General features: G+C 38.0%; 1 protein-coding gene across 1 annotated transcript in view; it reads right to left on the bottom strand.

The window, feature by feature from the left end:
• Positions 1–783: 783 nt before the first annotated feature.
• The window catches only part of ppp2r5a (protein phosphatase 2, regulatory subunit B', alpha isoform), a 42,614-nt gene continuing 20,273 nt past the window's right edge, over positions 784–23,124 (bottom strand). The window contains exons 2-13 of the mRNA XM_038291878.1: positions 22,003–22,199; positions 12,740–12,841; positions 12,550–12,642; positions 7,662–7,792; positions 6,745–6,804; positions 6,419–6,527; positions 6,276–6,329; positions 6,090–6,140; positions 5,883–6,002; positions 4,790–4,917; positions 3,479–3,580; positions 784–2,635 (exon numbers count right to left, since the gene is read on the bottom strand). Coding sequence (XP_038147806.1) covers positions 2,395–2,635; positions 3,479–3,580; positions 4,790–4,917; positions 5,883–6,002; positions 6,090–6,140; positions 6,276–6,329; positions 6,419–6,527; positions 6,745–6,804; positions 7,662–7,792; positions 12,550–12,642; positions 12,740–12,841; positions 22,003–22,199 — 1,388 coding nt within the window. The 3' untranslated portion in view covers positions 784–2,394. The remainder of the gene's footprint in view (positions 2,636–3,478; positions 3,581–4,789; positions 4,918–5,882; positions 6,003–6,089; positions 6,141–6,275; positions 6,330–6,418; positions 6,528–6,744; positions 6,805–7,661; positions 7,793–12,549; positions 12,643–12,739; positions 12,842–22,002; positions 22,200–23,124) is intronic.

Genomic DNA, 23,124 nt, shown 5'->3' with positions numbered 1-23,124 from the left:
CATAAAATCCAGAAATCTGTCATTGATACACAGGTTTAAAGCATTTAAGTCTCAAATTATCAAGTTTTAAATGTCTAGAAGAGCTCAGTTCAATCCATCAATAAAAACAAGGCAGAACTATAAGCCAGTTTAGCTAAACTAAAAGGCAGAGAAAGGAGAAGTCTGCAGTGGCTGAGACCATGGTAACTCTAGAGGAGCTGAAGGGATCCACAGCCCAGGTGGGAGGATGTGCTGACGGGACAACTGTTCGTCACGCACGCTTTAATTCAAGGGGAAGGAAAACCACTCAGTGTGACACAGGGATGGCTGCATTATGCTGTGGGATGCTCGTCTTCAACAGGGAGGCTCTAATCTGGCAATGAGAGGATTAAACTAAGCGCAGAGCTGCTCTTGTAGAAATCCTGTTGCAGAAAATGAAAGACTCTAGATAGAAGCAGAGGTTCACCTACCAGCAGGTCAGTGACTAAACGTACAGCCACAATGGGTTACTTTAAATGTTTGGATGGTCTCAAAAAAGTCAAAATCTAGTCTATAAATGAGAAATGTGGGGGATATGAAAGGTAACAGTTAAAGAAAAATAAATAAATCAAACTTCTGCTTTTGAAAACCATACTTTGTTTCAACTTCATTAAAAAATATTCGCATAACGTGCTAAAATTCATTAAGGTTTGTGGTTGTCACATGACTAAAAGCAGGAAGGTATGAATGTTGTACAAATACAACTGCGCCCTCTGCTGCTCTTTGCTAGAAACTGCAACACAGGAAAAAAAGAAACTCTTAGAGTAGAAAGATAAAGTCAACTTTATTTGATGGTGAAACCTAAACAGTATCTGTGATACAAAACAGGTTCCCTGCTTTAAAGTTCACAGAGGCTGGAATGCTGTACTGACAGAAAGGCATCAGAGAAGACCGACGGATGAACTGAAACAGAACAGAACAGTTTCAGAGGAAACACCATTCAACACCAAATCTCCAATATCCTTCCTATAACCTGTTGAGGTCAGGGGTCAACGTTTCACACCATGATCAGAGGCTTTAAGCAAAAAGCCATCGATGCTCTAGATTTCTTATTTAACCGTTTTCTGGTGTGATTTTCTTTTTAAAATAGCTTCGTAAAGAGTCAGGTTGATGAAAGGAAATTCTCCAGTCCACCGTCAAAGACTGTCGCTAGACAACAGCGACGTGAAGCTGAGTGGCGTTTCCCTGCAAGTGGCCTCCAAACTCCATAAACACAGAGCAGAAATACAGAGGCATGTTGTGCTTACCATTCCTGCTTAATCCAAAACATTCATAAACACTCAAGGTTTTTTTTTTTTGTTGGCATTTCTAGATTAGAAGTTTTAAAGGAAAAAAAAAACAGATTATGGTAAATGTTGTCTATGTTGCTGATTAATACTTTTAACTTTCCCATAATGCATCCTCTCAGATCATGTGTTTATGAATTAGTGTGCTTTATAGCTTTAATTTGGTGGATTTTTTTTTCTCAGGACAGAGCCTTTATTTCTTGGCATAAAGGTAAGATGTATAGCTATTTATTTAAAGAAAAAAAAAAGGATTTGAAAATCAAAAGCCCTTTCTTAATACTTTAGTGTGAGGTCCTGTATAAACTCAGGTGGTGAATATATTAGCTTCATGTTTCCACCCAAATGAAAAGGTGTTTACCAACATCTGCAACCACAAAAATAGCCTAAAAAATAGCTAATTTATCTTATTTTTAAATTCATGATTAAAAGAAGAGTGATTTCAGGAATAATATTTATCATAAATAATTTTTGACCATGACTGTTGTCTCCTTGCAACACAGTTTTCTGCATATAAACAGGTCTCTGTATAAATATATATACGGGTCTCTGTATTTATCCGGGTCTGGTCCCATATGCGGAAACAAAGAAAAACGCTCCCAACATTTCCGAGCTCCCTTCTCGTCTTAGGTTTGCACCTACAGGTGTTGGCAGCGATGAGGAAAAGCACATTAAAAATAGACATCTTTAAATAGCTGTTCAGCTCTTTTCTTTCATCTTCTAAGTGCAGCAGTCGGAAACGTTTAAATTCAAGTCATTATTTCCTCTTCCTCCCACGTATCATACACCAAGCACGAGAGAAAAAAAAAAAAGAAAAATCATTATCGATTACGAAACTAAACATGGAAGAATACAGCTCTGATTGGACAGAAACATACGGCAGCCACACTGTAACATCCAAAAAAATTATCTCAAGGGGAAATGTTTATTTATATATTTATATTCTTTTTTTCTGCCAAAGAACTGCTGGTGTTCTTTGTGGAGCTAAGATTCCATATACTGCTGAGGTGTAATTTGTGTTACATCCTTGTTAATCCTCCTCCAACGTTCCTAAAAGTCGAAGCGCTTCAGAATAAAGAGCTGGCATCCGCTGTCATTTGGCACATGAGGCGCTCCCGCTGGCTGCATCGGTAACATCTGGATCTTTGTCTGCCATGATGGCGCCAGCATCGTTGCTGTTCTCCTGGTTTTCATTGTTGTTGTTGTTACTGTTGTTGTTGTTGAGGACAGCAGGGACTCCATGGCTGTTGTTCTGGACCATGGAGGCGCGGCTCACCTTCAGCTCATCCAGCTTCTTCCACAGCTCGTTACGTTCCTGCTCCTTCATCTTCTCCCTAGGATAAACATTCAACCAGTTCACTAATCAGCTCTTCAATAAAACGCTCTTTTCAAAGCACTGAAAAATAATGCAATTTTATTCATTTATAATCATCAACAATAAACTTTGCTGTATTCATTGCACACAAAAAAATGCCGACTGAAGAAATATTACAAAAATCTATTTTTTTTTTCTCCTCTCTAATCGCTGTCCTAAAATGTTTTCTTTTGCAATAAAAATGTCTTGTCAGCCATTATGGATCGACATTATCCAATCAAATCAGAGATTATTTGTTAAGCACTTAAAAACAACCACTGCTGAAACAAAATATATAAAAAAAAAGTAGATAAAAACAAAACAGCTAAAACATGGGTAAAAATAACAGTCACACAATCAAATCAATAAAATTTGGTAAAAGATAAAAGGAATAAATATGAATAATAAAAATATAATAAAGTCATCTATTTGAAAAATATATAGCAGATTAATGACTCAAGCATGGCAGTCTACCCTCCACAAAAGCTGAATTTGCAAACTGGATGAACTGTGGGTTTCTCCCCTTAATATATATTATCTGTTGTTAATCTTTCTGACAAATATTTTTGTTTAAAATAAGGCTTATGTAACAGTTGCAATTAATGTGTATTTTTCTGTCATATAAACAGAGGAAGTAATAGTAATAGTAATTCCTGCAGACTCACCTTCAGTCTGGATCAAGGTTTCTAAAGCTTACAAAAAACATGTACGGAAAGCAATGCTCCAAAGGAAGTACATTTTGAGACTAAAACCCAGCTCCCTTCATTTAATGAAAACTTTAAAATCCAAATTCTCCCTCAGAAGTGTGCTGCTTGTTCCTTACTTTTGCCTTTCTGCTTTGTAGGAGGATGTGAGCTCATCAAACAGTGGGCAGTTCATCTCCATCAGTGCCTTCAGAACATTGTAGACCAAAGCAACGATTGTCCTGGAGCAAGAAACAATCAAGAGCTTCAGAAATATTGCATGATGGGGGTAATTATATTTCTAAGATGGTTTTATGACAGATTTTAACTTTTGAAATACTACAATGTAAATAAGATCCTTAAACATAGAGAAAACAAGTGGATTTCACTTTTAGTATGAAAAGGGTATTACAGAAAAAAAAAAACATCCAGTAATTTTTTATGTTTAAAATACGCACAAAAACTAGAGCAGAAAGATATAAGATTAAATTATCAATACACTGCTAAAATAATCAACTAATTTAGTGATCTAATAACTTAACTGGACTACACAGACATTGGCTGACTTGGTGCAGTAAGTAAAGAAAGCTGCACAAAAAAACCCCACTACATATTTGATTTCAGGAGAAAAAAAAAACATTTCAATATAAATATGCTAAATTTAGAACTCAAGCAGCCTTCTGAGTGCTGAAAATGTTTCTATGTTCTATAATCTGAAATAAACTGTTTATATTTTTCAAAAACTTGGTTTTAGGGATATTTACTTTCTGAGAGAATATCTTTAGAGAAAAAGAGTGACAAAAAGAAATAGAAAAATAACATTCAATTATTAGATCATTAAAAAATGTATATGTTCAAAACAAAATTAATTAGCAAAGTACAAAAAATAAAAACAGATGGTACATCTGATTTCTGAGGAAGATTGATATTTTGATTCCTGTTTCCAGGTAGCAAAGGTTAAGCTACTGTAATCATAAAAGAATATAATAATAAAAATGCATCCAAATCAAGCAAAGAACTACTATTGGAAAAACCAAGGGAAAAAAATGTCTAAAATAGCATATTAACTGCATTTCTTTAGGATTTATTCTGGCTGCACTTTAGCAGATATAACATGGCATCATTGCAGCACTAAAGCACCAAAGAGACAGCATCTCTCTGAGGACATCATGTACATACGAGTATCTGTATACAACAAAAAAAAAAAAAAACACATAACCATGTTCTTAACCATGCGTGTCACACGTGCTGGTGGCGTCTCTCTGTCTGTGTTCATGTAAACAGATTTAAGGCAGATGCTGCAAAATGTTTTATGTGCAGGAAAGCTAACCATGTTGGCTGTTCAAAGACAAGTCTGAATAAAAATTTGATTATTTTTTTATTATTATTATCATTATGACAGGAACTAGTTATTGGCATTCTAATAAACCCTTTATGGCAGCGGTACGTACTGGTTCCAGTGTTCTTTTGAGATTTTGTACAGGCTGCCGAACATGATGGGAAGGATCTTGTCGATATTCTCCTCGATGAGGCTGAGAATGTACTCGTTGTTCCAGAAGTACAGCGCTCGCTCAGCTACCTGTGACGACAGAGTAGGAAGGAACTTCAGTGAAAAAAAAATATAAATCCACAAAACTGATATTCAACCTGTAACTATTTTAGGTCATGTTAATGTAACCAAGGTGCGAGAAAGAAGATGCATTTACTGCTTCATCTTGGTATTTTAATAAATATATATATATATATATTTTTTTTTTTCCCCTCCTTCTGGCACCTTCTTCTCCTCCTTTGTCTACTTGAACTGATTTAACGAGTGAATTTCTCAACTGTGAGATCAATAAATTTCTGTAGACTTCTAAAAAAAAAAAAAAAAAAAACTTATTTTTTTAGCAAAATTAATGCATTTATCAAAGACTAGACACTCTGTGGGGGTATTATTTTTGAAAAATGTACAACTTTGATTAAAATTTTGAAGCTATGACTTTAAGAAAAATTAAGAAAATTATATCCAAAATATCTAAAACAAAGCTTCTGAATAGTTAATCCACCACTCAACGATTTGACTTTATTTAAAAACAATCTTTTGCTTCACATTCAACACCCACCAAGCAGCTCATACGGAACGATTGATGGAAACATTTTTTTTTTTTTTTCAAAGACCATTAGATATACAAAGTGATTATTGATGGCAACTACATCGACCTTCTTCAAATAAAAGGGGCAGTCATTATAAAGCAACAATGTTCTCAACTTTGAAGTTGCTTTAAGACGTTTATAAAATCAGGGCACGTCATTTGCAAAGTCTGAGGAAAGCTAATGAGCCGCAAATATCAGTAACAACCATTGAAGGCTCCACTTAAATCCCATCCGACATTAAAGATGTTGATATAAAAGAGATTTAATGAATCAAAATACCTTAAATGTTATGTTTATGAGTAAAGATCTATCTGCATTCTATGCATTTCTGCTGGGATGCATTTTCTGCTTGTGCACTGTTGGCAGGTTTATTGAAAGAAAGAAAAGATCCATGTGTTTTGAGCTTACCTGAAAATGTGGGTTGGCCACACATCGAGCAATCTGTTTGAATAACGGTTCCTGGATCTTTTTGAACTGCGTTGGTTCTATAACATCCAGGATCTCCTCTATTTCACCCAGGAACATCACCTGAGTAGGCGGGATGAATATTTTAAAAATATGACACCACACAAGAGACAAAAATAGCTGATTGGAGTATAAAGAGCAGCAGAATACCTCTTTTTGGCTGCAGGTTTTAGGCCAGAACTTCAACAGGCCACGGATCACCTTTGGAAACCAGAAGAAGTTCGGTTTTATGCTGTTTCATGTGGGTGGTTTCTAGTAACTGCTATAAAATAATTTTATGCAGCAGACATGTATAGTGTGGTTAGCTTTGAGTAGGAGGAAGGATAAAAACAGTACCGGCTCGGTAAGCGTGGGATCTTTCTCCAGAAACTGAACCACACAATAAGCCAGCTAAAGAACACAAAGAGAAACAGCTTGTAATTTCCTTTCCGAGCCACTAGAAGGTGCTATAATACAGAGTTTGCCATAATTTTGTGTACCTGTGCATGAAAAAGGGCCAGTCCTTTAGCTGTGTGTAAGGGGATGAGCACCTTCATCAGAAACTGCTTGTGCTCGGCCTTCAGAGGCAACGCAAACCCGTTGATGATACTGTAAACAAAGGAAACAGAGCTTCCCAGATTACAGAAAACACAAAGACAAGCCCATCAGCAGAACGGCTGTTTTCCCAACAGTATCCAGAGGCTAATATATACTGATGTTACTTATATAAAGACATCTTAACTAGTTTTCATCATTTATACACATTTATTTTATGTCATCTAAGGGCAAAGAAAGAAACATTTTATAATTCAAGAAGAATCCTCACCTTCCGAGAATCTCCAGCAGTTCGGCCACACCATTAAAGTGTTCGGTTTCATAAATGAACCTATAAAAGAATAAATATAGATTAAATATAAAGCACTTTAATGTCAAACTGATTAAGAAGTCTAAATATATAAGGGCTTAACAGATTATGTTTCCAAAATACATCAGAAATAAAAACATTATTGTGGATAAAATTATTACTTTGGTTTTGCCCACTGAAACTACAAATCTTTTCAATACTATTCCAGTCGTGGGGGAAAAAGGAAAAAGAAAAAAAAAAGGAAGTGCTCTGTGGAAAAAAACAAAAAAACAAAGAGCATCAATGATGTATACCTAATGCACCTTCACCTGCTTGATAAAACATTTCCATCTGTCTGTGGGACGCTGCTATGTACAGACAGAGCCTGACAACTGTGGCCCTATTTTTATCCCCTGTGGCAGATGGCCAACGCCAGCCACCCGTTTGCCACCTCACCTGTTGGATATGACATCAAGTGTTCCCTAGCTCAATCATGCAAAGCTCACCGTCACGCAGCAACAGGAGCAATAAAGGCCCGGAGCCCCACAGGTGGTTCTCACTTAAAGCTTTAAGTCTTAATACAAGAACTTATAAGTATGCAAACAGACTAGATTTGGGCAGAGTTAGAGATTCACCAAAAACTCTTGGCCATATTTTTCATTGTGCTTTTAACACCATTTAATAAATACCATGTTGGAAATGTGCAGTTTATAATTTTGTATTCTTCAAGTTATATTCTGTTTGGTTTAAAGGTGCCGTTGGTGAGTAAAGGTTATGTTTAAGCAAAACACCCACTTTTTAAATTGCAATTCTGTTGAAATTATTTAACCATCTTTTTATCATTCGCGCTTTTATTTCAAACATGACATACTAGCGTTTCCTGACTGCGATTAACTCACTTCAAAAAGATGTTGTTGATCTGCTTCCTGATGAAGGCTCGCAAGCCCAGGAATTTTCCGTAAATCCGATGGAGAATAGTCTTCAGGAAGTCCCGCTCCCTCGGGTCCTCGCTGTCAAACAGCTCCAGCAGCTGCACAGAGAAAAACAAAAAAAGAAAAACAACCAAACTTAATGCTAATAACCTCATTCATTCAAAGTTGTTCATGAAAACTAAATTATTTAATCTCTTTAGTTGGTAATCCATCTTGTTGTTTGGAGGCAAACAAATATTTTTAATCAGCTGGTGAGCTAAAATCTCCAGACATTGCATATTTCATTTAATAGCCATTGCTGTCCCCTTATGACCCAAATTGACTCCCCTTAATATGCAGATATATACTGTATTTAGCTTGTATAATAAATCGACTTGTTGGAGAGAGAGAGAGAGAGCTTTCTTTCATAACGCGATGCCCCTTAAGCATCCTTGGAAACCTCTTAGCTTACCAATATGGACACAGCTGTGAGGCAACCGCTTCTAGATGAACAATCAAGCTCACTTACACCTTACTTGGCGTGCACACAGTACATGTACCTCAGTGTGAGCAGCCTACAAACCCCTGGCATTAAGGAGCTATTTACAGAAACATGTGATGAGTCAGTACTACAATACAGTTTGGGGTAAGCCAAAGCCACTGAAATAAAAAAAGTAGTGTTTGTGGCTTTTAGTGAGGATCTGAGCTTAGCGCTCTGCTCATCTTCTAGCCTATTACGGCCACCTTGGTGACGGCCTATTTTTATTCTAGTCTATATCCAAGCAAAGGGCTTCATCATGTTTGTGGGCTTTTTTCCCTGATACTCTGCAGATTTAAATCCATTCGGCTGCTCTGTGCCTTTTAATGATGCAAGTGTCTTACTGTTGTAACAGTGTTGCTGCGGTGGAGTTACACAAGGAAAAGACTTGTCAACATGCTCCGACTAATGACTTATTGCTATGCAGTGAATCTCAAGATGGGGGGAACGGGTAAAAAGAATCTGATGTGAGGACTTTCTAAATACTTGTGAAGTTTAAAATCAATGTTTGACAGATTTTAGAAAATAATGCATTCAGAACTAATGTCTAAGAATCATCTGATGTATATCAGCATAAGAGAATTATACTCCATGGCAGAGGCTTCATCAGATCATGATGCTGCCATCAAGTTTGAGAGGGATAGTGGTCGTCAAGGTGATAAGGATGTAGGTCAAACTTTTGTACATGTTCCCATTTGAACAGACTCCCTCCTTTGATGCGGTTTAGGTTCCCATGGATCTTGGCAGGTCTTTTCTACAATAGGTAAATTTGCTGCCGCTCAGTGAAGACCAGATGGGTGGAGTCTAAACTAAAAGACGAGGTTAAGTTTAGATCAGCTAAGATGGAGAACATCTCTTCTAGTTTAGAGTTAAAGCTTCTCCACAAACTTAATCTATAAGGGGCCATTTTTTCTTGGATCTTTATGTTAACGTTTGTTCACCAACACTGATGAACGGGACACCGTCCAGGTTTAATACACTGGTCAAAAATGCATCCTGTCTGCAAAATCCAGACTAAAGTTACTATTTATGTCATTTTTTGAGCTGTTTACAGTGGTTTAAAAGTTCACTATGAAGATATAAAATATCAAACAATGAGGAATAATGGAAAAGCACGTTGATTTGAGCATCAACCTCAGGAATGACATGATGAATGATTTGCAGGAATGACTGCAGAAATGAATGTATTAACAGATGGATGGACAGATGAATGGAATAACTGGTGAATGAATGGATTGGTGGAGGCGGGGACAAACATTTAGCTTGACACATAGATGATTAAAAGACAGACGGATGGAAAAACTCATGAACGAGCTTAGGGGTGAAAGTATGATGGATAAATTGAGCCACTGATGAAATAATTACATTTAAATACTTTAAAGACAAAAGAACAGGGAATAATGTCTGGAATTACAAATTGAAAGTTCATGTGCTACCATCTTTTGGGCAATAAAAAAAAAAAAAAAAAAAATTCATTCCAGACCATTTGGACAGTGGGTCCCTGGATTTCCCCACAAGATGGATGAGTTTATGCTTTGATCAAATTCAGTATAGGAAAACTACATTTAAAAAAGGTATTGGCAATTAGATGCATTGGATTTTATTTTGTGGTGTGCACCTTTCCAATTTTATAAAAAAAAAAAAAAATTACTCCAGTCAAATCTCAATTACCTTTGCAAAACAGTATATTATATACACCCTACGTTGCTAGTTCAAACTGGGGGTAAAGGGGTCTTCATTCTTGCAATGTTGAGTCCCAAACAAGGACTATCACTTTAGGAAATAAACTTAGAAAAGTTGGCATTCCTTTCACTAAAAAAAACAGACAAGTATCTTCATGCATATTTGATGCATTTGCTAATCTTTCTCAATAGACAAAGTTACAAGTTCTTCTGGTCAGGAAAACATATCGACAGATATCTGAATTAAGGTGTGCATCGGTGCATCCTTACAAATACAGAAGTATAAGCAGAACATTTTGCTATGTGTCAAAGCTAACAAAGGGTTGATGGATCCATCACTCATAGTTACAGCTTTTATTATTCACTTCCAGTAGACTGTCAAGAATTACATAACCACTCACACCAGCACTAAAGCTGATCAATAATATTTAAATGAGGTGTGGACTTGTCTGTTTTATGAAATGGAGGCAGACAGAATAATAAGGGTGTGCTGGTTTTGCCTAAAGGGGACATCAATATTCAATCAAAGGGTTGCACAAGGACGCAGGTTCTCAGCAAACTCATTGGCACAGTTGTCACGCAACAAACAGCTGATGACAATTCTTAGAAAGAAAAGCTAAGATGCTTTAATTTCTGCACAGGCTCATAGAATTATGACTGTAGGAAATAGTCACTGAAATGACTTTCTAATGGTGGAGCTGCTTTCTATTTGTGTCCAAATCCTCAGGCTCTTACTGACACTGGGCGGACAAAGTCAAATTAAACAGTCAGTCGATGGTGGCTTCTAAAGCCTTCACCCTCATGCTTACTTTCCTGATAAAAAAACAGTTTGAAAAAAAAGTTAAATAAGAGATAATATTTCAGCTAATCTGATACAACTTAACAAGTATAATGAGAGGTTTTTTTTTTAGCTTCAGATTCATTTTGTCGAGTGAAGCGGAATTTTCTCCAAATAGGATGCAAAATGATCTTATTCTAACACCAGCACATATTCTGCCAATATCATGAAGCAACAAGCTGTATAAAAATATAGATTTTCTTTGTCTGGTAAGCAGAAACCCCTAAAATCAGAGAGAAGCCTGTCTGAATAGAACAGAAGCCTGCCGTCAGAAAAAAAAAGTCCCCAGAAGAAGGCACACAAGGTGAACAGTTAGTGATGGGTTAGCTACAGTTTACTGGAGCCAGTTTATCGCTCTCCATATACTCAGCAACAGCCAGAATGATCAAGCAGCACAAAATGAGCTGGCAAACATGTAATTATACCAAGGAGAGGAAAAACTCGAGCACTGAATTGGGGGAAAGTAATGTCCCCAAACATTGATCTGTGGTCATAAATAAATGCTTTATATTGACTGGGGACACTGTGTAGGTGGACATTGTTTAGTGTAGCACATGGCTAATCATCTCACTACAGACGCCTATTATCAAACTTTACTCAATCTATATTCATTACATAATCCAATATATGCACACAGCCTGCACTGTTTTATATGACTAACAAAAGAGCCACACGCTCGTACTAAAAGTCTCTGGAGGACAGTGACACAGCAGCTTCGTCCTGTGAAATAGCCTGAATAAACTGCCGCCTTTTAAACAAAATGTGCAAACTGCATTAACACAGAAAGATAAGCTGCAGATTTGTTTTATAGTCCTTCGGGGACAAAAATGTGTTTTTTGACTCCAATTTTGGAATAAGTTTGAAATACAAATAAAAAAGGATGCACATTTTATGTGAACCACATCAAATGTATAGACGTCCATGAGATACAAATCAACCACTTTACATCCTTATTTAGTTTTTCTTTTTTTTTTTTATTTACAGCTTAACCAGAAAAAAATAATAAAGTAATAAAATACTGTGCACCAGATGTGGGTTTTACTCTAAATGTGTATAAGCTTCTGGGGGGGAAAAAACTCTCATTATGCTAAACCACAAATTGAGGTCCCCCATGGCAACACAGAAACAGCAATGCTAAAAAGAAAAAAAACATAACAACCCTAAAATACAGCCTGACAACACACTCAAGCATATGTTCAACATATGGTTATTTTTCTTAAGCTAAGCAGCAGTTGATCCAGCATAACCAAAAATATTAAATAAACCCATTAAACTGGAAGAGCACAAAAACGGACACGAGAAGCTGCAAAGAAAGCCATCAAGACTCCTGCTTTTTTTTTTTTCTCTGGCTGTGGCTCAACTCAGTGGAAAAGTTCTGTTTTATGATAATTGAAGTTAATCAGGCCATTTCTAACTGCCTTTTATTGCCAGCCAGTGATGGACCACACTCTTCTTCTCTTCCCCTAAAAAGTAAACAACAAGCAGCTATTTAAAGCTCCCGAACGACTCACTCACATCATGGAAAGTAAGACCAGGCACCTCGGATGTGGCCTGGCTGACATTCCAGACCTTATAATGCCTGTTAGCAACTGCTACAAGACGAGGAGCATTCCTGGATTAGCTGGGTGCCGATCGTGAACATATGAAGAAGAGTTTACAACAGCACGTCTGATTCATTAACAAAGTGTCTTGATCTAATCCGGATTCAAATCTCTTACCTTGAGCCTAGTTTTATATGTCAAGGCTGTAAAATAGGTTTGTAAAACAATGTGATGCAATAAATTAGCTATGCAAAACATTATGGAGAAGGACACCTACCTGCAGGACAAACCTCTGATCAATGTATCGCTTTGCAATGCTGGGCTGGAAGTCTGGATTCTCTAAGAAGCGAAGCAGAAACTCGTAGACCAGCTGCAGCGGGAAAAAGAAAATATACAGAAATAAACACTTCCATCAGGCCTTAACACAACTAGAATTTTTATTTTGAGCATAGGTCAAGAAACCTTACTTGGATGTGAGGCCATGCAGCCTCTAAAGTGGGCTCATCTTCTTCTGGGTCAAAATCTGGATTGTCGCTTGGTGGAAGAGCCCGGAAGATGTTGGTGCTAATCTGCATGAAAAACAATAAAATAAATTGGGAAACCATTTTTTAAATCACTTTAAAAGTTTAAAATAACACTGCTACTTTTCTCAGGATAAACTGCAGAGTAGATCTTTATTTATGTGCCATGTATCCTCCCCAGTGTACACATCTGAGCCCAGTAAGGGATGTTTTTGTTCCATTTGTTTCACTGGCTCTGTAATTACCCTGCAGCCATAATGCCCACCTCTAATGGAGATTTTCTACAGATATTCAAACTCTGTTTCTACAGCAGTGATGCCTACCAGCCCTGCTACACCAGACACTATGTTTATAAACCGCATACTGTACCGTAGTGTGGTGAGGTTCTAAATGAATTTGCTTACAGTCCATTTGCATGTGTCAAACATCTGACACAGATGGTACTTGTGATAATGTTTGTCTAAAAACTGGTACAAAAACTACAGTCCCCTGAATTTCAATTGGATTTGTTATGACATCAAATACAAAGTAATTCATAATAGTGAAGTTTGAAGACAACAGTATATGGTTTCCTATATAAATGCAAAATGTAAGCAGGTAGCCCTCATTAAAATCCAGGCTGCCGAAATGTGTGATTATGCCAAAAATCAAAAATTATGCCCCCCCACCCCAAACAAACAAAATGAAACAAAATTTCTTTTTTTATTTATCCTCTGAAAGCACGTTTTCGGCTTCTGAGATTCATTATTTCCGTGGTCTTAAATGGATTCTTGTCTGCAGTGCATTGTGAGAGACTTTACTACTGAGTAGAGAAATTCTTTTTCAACTTGCATGCATGGTTTTCCATGTTAGCTGCTACTCTCCCCTCCCCTTTCATGTGGTGGCAAACCCACTTTAAGAGCTTTACCACCATCTAAAAGGCTGGACTGAGAAGGCAGTGTGTTACACTAATTAAATGTAATGTGACTAAAAATCCAGTGTGTCTGCAATAAGTACATTGTGCTTACATTGTGTAGTTACAGTTTACTGGAGCCAGTTTATCTCATTGTGTCGTTTCTGTAACTGCAATCAAAAAAATCCTTTAAAAAAAGTGCATGACTGACAGCCTCATTAATCTCCATGGCAACAAATAGCTATGTGAATAGAAATCAGTTTTAGAGGCATTTAAAAAAAAAAAAAAAAAACACACAAAAAAAACCCATTCTACTTATAAACTAATAAATGGGATACTATAGAAACAGCTAGCAATGAAACATTTTTATTAAGCATCTAAAATCTTCAGTATTTTCAAGCCGATAGAAACACTCTGCTTCCATCAACAGTTTCTGTAAGTCATTGCTTAATTTACATAGGTCAATTGTTTTCATACCTTTTATTGTTCACTTCTATTCCCTTTTTAGTAATATTACTAGTTTAAGCCATTTCCAACATTCTGCAGTATAAAGTAGAAAGCTTTTATGATTCTTACTAATATTGTATTGGGTCAATATCGGTTTTTATGTAATTAAACAACTGATTGAAAACAATAAATAATTAATCCTAAAAAGTGTTCCAAGGAAGGGGGTGTAAATCAGAAGGTTTAGGCTAAATTTTAAAAGAAATAAATTAAAACCTTTGAAAGCTAGTCAGAGGACTGCCTCTTGTGTTGCCCCCAATTTCCTCACTGTAGACTCCAGAGAAATTGCATTTAGCTGCGTTCAAATGACAGCGATACATGGTGAGATACATACAGGGGCTGGGATGGATACCTGCCATTAAAATACTTCTATGCAAGAACCTGAAACTTTATATGGCACCAGTGGTGATTTCTCATTGAATACCAGGGAGGTTAAAATATCCCTGTAAATTTCATTAAATTATTGGTTAAATAAATCTAGTCATTAAACTTCATTGAATATGCACCTGATTTAATCAGTATTTGGGCATTAATCAGCTGTTTATTCTGCTCTCGGATGTGATCTCCGCTCTGCCTTGGAGCAGCAGGACGCTGCCTGTCAGCCACTACGAGGAAGTCCTGTGAGCTTTGAGCCTTGGTCTATTGAGGTAAGCAGTTAGAAAGTAGAGCCCCGATTGGATAACAGGCCAAAATACATCACTTCCAGTGATGCCCAGCCTCTTAGGGGGTCTATGGAGAAGGGGTGGGTCCTGAAGTTGGCTGCTCAATGCTGATTGGCCAACATACTTAAGGATATTTCACTGACAGTGGCCAGACAGAGAGGAGGCTTTCACTAATGATTCGAGAGCAAAAGTGTTAATTCAGTCAGAAGAGTCATCTTGTGCTGAACTCCTGCTGTGGTTTCTGGAGTTTAATATATCAGAGCGCTTCACAACAGCTATTTTCACCAGTTATAGTGATGCATTTCTACATTTTTATACAATACGTGACTCAGTTTCAGATATGCAGCAGCTGCCACTGCCTGGCACCGTTTTTGAAGCTTCCTGCCTCCACCAGCTTCTCATCGTCCTCTTTTCCCTCATTTGTCGCTTCCTTGTCCTTCTCACTTCTAACACTATCTTAGCTTTGCATTAACTCCATAACTGACGTTGGTCTTCTTAGTTACCATCAATAATAATGATAAACATTTCAGTTAGAACACAAATTGAATATAAAAAAATAAAACATAAGGAAAAGGCTACAAGCACACACAGACAAACAGTGAGTGAATTACTCAACTTATCATTTTCCTTTAGTGGGTGAAATGGTTTTATATTAATCCAGAAAAAGTCAAATAAATTAGGGGTTTATTTATTCTTCAAATCTCATCTTTGAACACAGAGTCTCTCCTGAAATGTTTCCTTTTCCATGTCAGACAGTATAGAGTTAATTTACTTTTAATCAACAAAGCACAGAGCATTTGGTGAAACACTGCCGATGGGCTGGCTTTCATTTTCTCTGTCAAGTTTTTAAAAATCTGATGTTTTATTGTAAGTTTGTGTTTATATGCTTTGGTAAGACTGTATAAGAATTCCAATCAACGCAGCTGCAGTGCCATGCATGCTTTAATATAGTATAAAAGACTTTCTCTGCACATAGTTAAAGTTTAAACTGTCTATTTTCATGCATTTTTGGTGTAAACTTGCCCTGCAAGCAAATACCCCTGAGAAGGTTTAAAGGTGCTGTAGGAGATCTTGGAAAAAACGGTTCAAGTAAGCTATATTTGTGAACATACACAACCATGCCTCTCCCTTCAGACCACCCCTCGAAACTACGCCTTCAAAACACATGAACGCACATGCTGTCTGCAGCACGACTAGAGCTGAAGCGGCGCGTTGCACGGAGCTGGCAGGGAGAAGGACAGCCCTGATGATGCAGAGCGCTATGATCACTCCTCTGAAACAGTTTATTAACGTCTAAATTAACTTAAAATGCCAAAATTTGCCGGCAAAACATGTTCGCTTTTATTATCCTGGTGCCTGCAGGTTGGATTATGTACATGAAAAACACCTTCCAGCCGCTGTGGCAAACCGCGAAGAGGCGAATGGGCCACAGGCTGCTGTTGAATGGGATTCCTAGTGACAGCGCACCGCCAGTGTACTGGGGTCTGAGTGGCTCCGACTGAAATAATATTTGAAGGCAGAATGGTAATCTGGATGAACCGACTGCACTGACCATGTTTTCAGGTGGACTTTCCCCACTTCAAGATTCAAAATACTTTTTACTCACTCATCACAGCAAATATAGCCGCCATTGTAATAGGCAAAGAAAGGATAAGGTAGCTCCACCCACTTTTTCCACCTAGCAGCAAGAGCAGAAGAGATGCTTCAGCCGCGCATCAGAACTAAACTTGTACAAGCATCAAAAATGAAGCATCGCCCATGTTTTTGCTGCTCTTGCTGCTTTAGGTGTGAACGTAGCATAAGAGTGGCCAACCTGCAGCCATGGCGTCCTGCATGAGCATTGGGGGGTCGAATCGTTCATGTGTCAGGGTACGTGCAGAAGGGGGAGGGACAAGCAGACGACCATGATTGATGTGTCAGGAACCAATCGTGTACAACGGACCGTCTTTTGTGACTGGTGGGTTATTCATTGATTTCTCATTGTAGCAGGGACCGTTTATTTTAGTTTAACTTCCGGACCTTCTATTTCACTGCTTGCTATGAGACTGGGGAGATCTTTAAGCCACATAGTATAAAATGCGTCAGAAAAGATCTCCTACTGCACCTTTAAGAGAAGAAGAAAAAAAAAAAAAAAAAAAGATGCAAATTCAGTCTGTTACCTTCAGAAGTGAAACACCTGATTATATAATAACAAAATGATGACTGAAACAGAAAGATGATTAATAAACCATTAGAGACTGCATCTGCCACAACTCATTAAAATTCTGCAACAGAGACAATACCAGTAGACAGGTCACTGCCACCTCTATCCCCCTATTGTTATTTTTAGCTAGGGTAAATTTGAGAGTGAAACGCACACAAACACACAGCAGGGAGCTGGAAAAGCCAGTGTTATGTGATTGGATGCACAAACACAAGCTCAAGTGATAAAGGCAACATCAAATTAAGTATTGGCAGCTGGAAAATTCAGCTGACGCTAATGGGCGAGGAGGGGGACATAGGAATTTCAAACCTCAACAAACTGTGCACCAAAAAAACAAAACTGTAGCAGCTGGCAGCCCCAACTAAAACTTTTACATTGTCCTAATAACCCTCTACTAATGAAACCAGCTTCTACACTTTAATGAAACTTAAAGTGTGAAACTGATTGTATTAAAATTCTAATTCTGACAGATGGGGTGATAAATTGGGAACACAAATCATCCAACAACAAACAACTTCAGTATCCACTATGGAGGCTCCTCTTGCAAAGTGTGGGCTATTATCTACTAAATTTTTTCATATCTGATGCAGTTTACGTGCCACAGTAGAACAAAGTTGTGAACCGACTAAAGACATCGACAGTGCCTTGCAAAGAAAAAACTTTCATAGCCTGATAAATATCCCAGTTTAGTGAAGCTAATGTATTTTTTTTATTAAGAACGCAGCTCATAATTCTAATGAAGAAAAGAAATGTTGGAAAGTGAACATTTTCTTCACTCGCATTCCCCAAATCCAATCAGCTTCCCCGAATATGAATAAATGCATCCCTACAGCGTAATGCTCACAGCGTGTTTTATCATAGGTGATGATGAATTCAGGGTAAAGTTCAGTGGTGGGTTTTTAGCAACACAGCTCTTTACAGGTCAGCCAGAGTTCAAGGCTTTACTTTGTCTGACCAGAGCCCTTTCTCCTCATGTCGACTCTGTCCTCTTTATGGCTTCTGACAAAAACTAAACAGCACATTTAAAAACAAAAAATAAAAATTTTGTACCAAATATACCATAGATTAAATACAATTCATCTTGAATTATCTGTATGGCTTCGGTACATTTTAGTTTGTGCCATTTTCTAAATGCATTAAAGTACAAATAGGGTGAATATTTTTTTCTAATGACTGTATGTAACAATTTCAGCTGGGATATGAAGTGCGTGAGGACGCGTGAGGACCGTGTGGCGACAACTGATAGCATCTTTTCAGCTTTGATAACCTCATCTTATGACTACACAACTAAGACCTGGCCTTAAGAGAACAGAGAAGGTCTCTGCCATGTCCTGTAACATCCGTTTCTGAGCACAGCTGCTTTAGTTTCTTAGCAACATAACAAAGCTTACAGGCTGATTGCAAAATTGCACCCAAACATGCGCATCATTTATGAAGTGGATTATTCAAGAAGCTGAAATATAAAAAAGTTAAAAAGCGTAACGAATATCTATTTTATCTGATATTCATTCATTGCAGCTTCAACTGGATTTAAGGGTATTGTGACATTACAAGCTGTTCTGTTCTGATGAATATTAACTCAGGAAGAATGCCCATATTACTTTGACATTCAGATAATCCAGCTTTGATGATCTCAAAGGAATGGTGGGAGGTTTAGTTTTATTCATCCTTCAAGGACATATCGGACAGTCGGCTCTCCTGTATTAACGACACTGAGCTCTTATTACATTGTGTGCAGTCCTTTTATTTTGTAAAAGTCAGAACAGTGCAGCTGTTTCTGGGTTAAATAAAACGCCATCCATTACCATCAACCATCCATACAATCACCGACTCTTAATCACTAATGGTTTGCGTTTGTTGCATAATAAATGTTTAGGTAGGTAATTTCATAGATAAATCTCCACAAATGTCGAGTCAGAAAGTCATTAAAAGTTCACCACCACCTGTGGATTCACTGCTGAAATGGGAGAGTAAACTACCCATTGTACATCATATGTTATGTGTGGTTCATAAAAATATATATATGTATACACTCCAGGTTAATTATCTCTTAAACCAAACAATGTTTTCTATTAATTTACCACAACTCTAGGAAAAGAAATTGTAACCCTAATCCATGCCACAAATTGCTCAGCAATGTTGGGCCAAATTAATTCTAAATCTTGCCCTAGAGTTTTTATTCCCAAAGGAGATTTAAGGATATCTCTGCAAGGTCTGCATCTGCAATCATGTAGCTGAAACAGTAAGACTTTTGAGACTTTACAATAGCTTGTAAGGGCGGGCATACACTGGAAGATTTTTTGCCCGTTTTGGGCTAATTTTTGTGTCTTGCAAGAATAATTTTAGATCGGGCCGAGTGTCAGCTTCATCATGCCTCCTGTAGCATACAGATGATAAGAGACAATTAGCTTTTCACGACAGCCTCCTGATCGTGAATTGTACGTACCGATGAAAATCAAACATGTTTGAAATTCACTCAACTCTGTTGAGGTGATCCTGAGCTCATGCATGTGCAAACAAGTTAATGTTTCTCTTCACTGACTTTACTTCCAGGTCGCATCAGAGCGATAGGTTCCGATGCGGCATGTGCAAGAACAGCAGATACATCTTTAGCTGTAAACTTTTATACTGTGTGGTTTTGTCGTAGAGTTTGACATCGTAGAATGTTCTGCTCGCTCTACCAGATTCTCAGACGGCATACAAATTGTAAAATCATTCCTTAGAGCATTCTTTTACTAATGGAGACAAAAGTGCTGTCATCTGTGCAGATGGTCAGACCAGTTTAGTTTGTTTAAAAGGCTAGATTCAACATGAAAAAATGTAAAATTTCAAAGTATTACAATGAGTGTGTTTCATTTTTTTTGTTTTATGTGCTACTTTGTGTTGGTCCATCATATAAAATCAAATAGTCATAATGTGGATGAATTTAGGCAAACCGTTCCAGGGGTATGAATACTTTAGCACAGAGTTGTGTAGAAGGGCATCATTTAAAGATTATTAAATTTTTCCTAATATAATTTTATCATCAACACACCACAGCAGCTAACATAATCCACACAATCATCAGCTACACTTCTGACTCTACATTATTGAAAATACAAACAGTTGGACAAAACAAGAGAAAACAGTGTGGGAGGATGGTAAACATGGAAGGCGAGCAAGATATTTTCAAGAGGGTAAAAAGGAAACATTTATGCGTGAAAGTCATGTAGGAGGATTTTAGAACAGACTGTACCCGAGTGTTAGAGCTGCAGATAAAACTTGAGCAGGTTCACAGAGGATGGGGAGATGAAGCTGTGTCTGCCTATGGGTGATAACAACCAACACCAAGCAACTGGGCGTGCAGGAAACCAGGAGAGGAAGGAACAACAGAGAGCGAGTAGCGAGCTGAGCCGCAGCAAAAGGGGAAGAAAACATGATATACTGACGTAAAGGATTTCGTCTCATGTCTCTGATTATACAGAAAGTAAATGAAACCTCCCTTTATATGGATGGGAAACGTTGCCGTCTGATAACTGTAGTGATCAAAGCATTTTTTTTTTCTCTGCAGCAGAATGTTGGGCAGCACTTACAGCAATTATCTCTTCATTGTCGTGTGAGGCCAAACATAGGGCATCACTGAGAGCCATCAACAAGCCAGCTTTCTGTAACTGCAGCTGCCGTTAGTCTGAGCTCATTCAGGGGCTGTGAGCATTGCAAGTACGGGATCCTGAATCCGGCTTCAGCTCGTGTTTTTCTCTCATATGCAGCAGCATTTCACCAATAACAAAGATGATAAATATCTCTGAACCAGTTTGAGCTATTTGTTTATGCCTCACCTGTAAAAACTTCAGAAGGCATCTAGGTACATGGATTTCATTCAAGTATGTTAAAGTAGGCTGTATACAAAAGTATAAAAATAAAGGAGAGATTAAGTGAACAATGTATCCTTTTCCTTTAACTTTACAATTAGGTCAACAATGTTGGTCTAACAATAAAATCCCAATTAGAAAAATTAAAGTTTATTGTGCTAATGCAGCAAACTTAAAAGTTCAAAAGGTACAAATGCGTTCATTGGCTGTAAAAAGGCGACGCAACACTCAGTAAAACATTCCACACAATGACACAGAATCCCAAATCAATCGTTGCAGAGCATGACATGAATTACTGCCTACAATCCTTCAGTAATCTAAAGACTCCTTGACTCAGCTGAGGCTACGCTCAGCTGCATCCATCATTATAATCTCCAGTGTAGAGTGAATCACTGCAGCAGTGTGTGTGCTGTCTTCTAAAGGCTGCACAGATGAGTCATTATCGCACCGTGGGAGGAACATCAGGCGACTCACAGGGCAACAGTTACCGACTCATACCTACACTGGACTGGTCAAAGATACTTTAGCGGGTTCTGGAAGAGCTGTAGAGCTTTGCATTGTGTAACAGGACTCCTGCACAATCGATATGCTTATCACCAGACCCAAAATGGTGCATATTACTGTAGCCCTGCTGGGATCTCAATTAAAAAAAAAAAAAAGATCATTGGTATACTTCAAATTCTGATAGCTCCTACAGTTTCCCGTTATTTGCCTTTAAATTATAAACTGAAAGAAACCCTACTGATAAGGGTAAATATATTTGACCTAGTTTTATAAACTGTTCAAAAGTTTCACGTGTTAAACCATGGGAGATGAATAAAAACAATGATGCAAAGGTGACAAAGCGGCCTTAAAATGAAAAGGTATAGATTTTAGCCTGAGGCTGCTAGCATGAGTCTGTTGTAAAGGTGACACTTCCTTCTCTGTCTAGACACAAGATCAGCCCCCGCTTCTGTAATCTTCCTCAAGCACAAAGGGAATTACAAACAATTAAATGATCAGCTCTGGTTGTTGTAGTTAACTGGCTCATTTGGCTGTTTAATTCCTGAATTTATGGGGACATTAAAAGCAGTTTAAACACAGAAGTGCATCCTTACCATGTTTGTGATCTCTGGGTATGCATTCTCAACCAGCACACCTCTGTTGGTGGAAACGTAGTCCACTAGTTCGGTCAGGGTGGCCCTCTTCACCTCCTTGCTCTTCAGGTCTGTCACGGAGTCCAGAAAGTCAAAAAGCGTGCAACACTGCTGGAGTTTCTGGGTGAACAGTTCCTGCTGCTCAGTGGAGGGGGCATCTGGAACATGAGGATAAAATACAATCATTCAATACCAAATGCAAGACATTATGACTGAAATCACTTCCAATAAGTAAGAAAAAATGAATAGAACACATACTGGGATGATGTTTGTTTCGATTAACTGCAAATTCAACAAAAAGAGTTAAAGATCTGAAATGAAACCTCTATCTGCTTTACTGTATTGTAACACTCCTCTCACAAAGCTGCATGATTAAGGGGCAGACAGACTCAATAAGGGGAATGCATGCCACATGATGACAATCCAGTCATTCTTGGCTGCAAAGCCTTTAAAGGATCAAGCAGTGAAAGTGGTCAGACTTATTAAGCCTGTCAACCTCAACCTGGGCGAAGCTATAAACACTGTGTGGCATAGACCCAGAAACGCTCTGACACAGTGTACAGTTATGCAGTAGGTTGTGACGGAGAGACCACACAGTCTGTTAACTTGTAACAGCTCAACAACCAGACAACCTAAAGGTTCAGAGGCTACTTTAAAACACTCTCCTCAATGACAGCTGATGACACTGAAAAGTGAAAGTCTTTATTAGAATTAAAGGTAATGTTTCACAGCATTTCAACACCACTTCATGACTTAGCCCCTTTACCAGTGAAAATATCAGGTTAATGCAGATTTTTCAAATCTGGGTTGACCGGGTAACAACTGGCCTTTGGCTCCCTTCCCAGTGGCAAAAAAAGCTGGGTCTAACAACACGCTGGCACCTCCATGGCCTCTTTCCTCCTGCGGCTGCGTGTCTGGTGACACCATCACGCTGGGTTAGCATTGATGATGTCAGAGTCAGAAATCAGGAAAGTAAACAATGGAGAGCAACATGTTAAGGAAGCCAGGGTGTAGTCAGTGGGCTTTATTGTTTCTCTCTTATCTGTCCTAATCCCTCCCTCAAATGTAAACAGAGTTGTATCG

This window comes from Cyprinodon tularosa, unplaced genomic scaffold (genome assembly GCF_016077235.1).
Source record: "Cyprinodon tularosa strain WSP-4 unplaced genomic scaffold, ASM1607723v1 ctg303, whole genome shotgun sequence".
Taxonomy (NCBI): domain Eukaryota; kingdom Metazoa; phylum Chordata; class Actinopteri; order Cyprinodontiformes; family Cyprinodontidae; genus Cyprinodon; species Cyprinodon tularosa.
The sequence above is the reverse complement of the archived record's forward strand: the minus strand, read 5'-3'. Positions and strand labels throughout refer to the sequence as shown.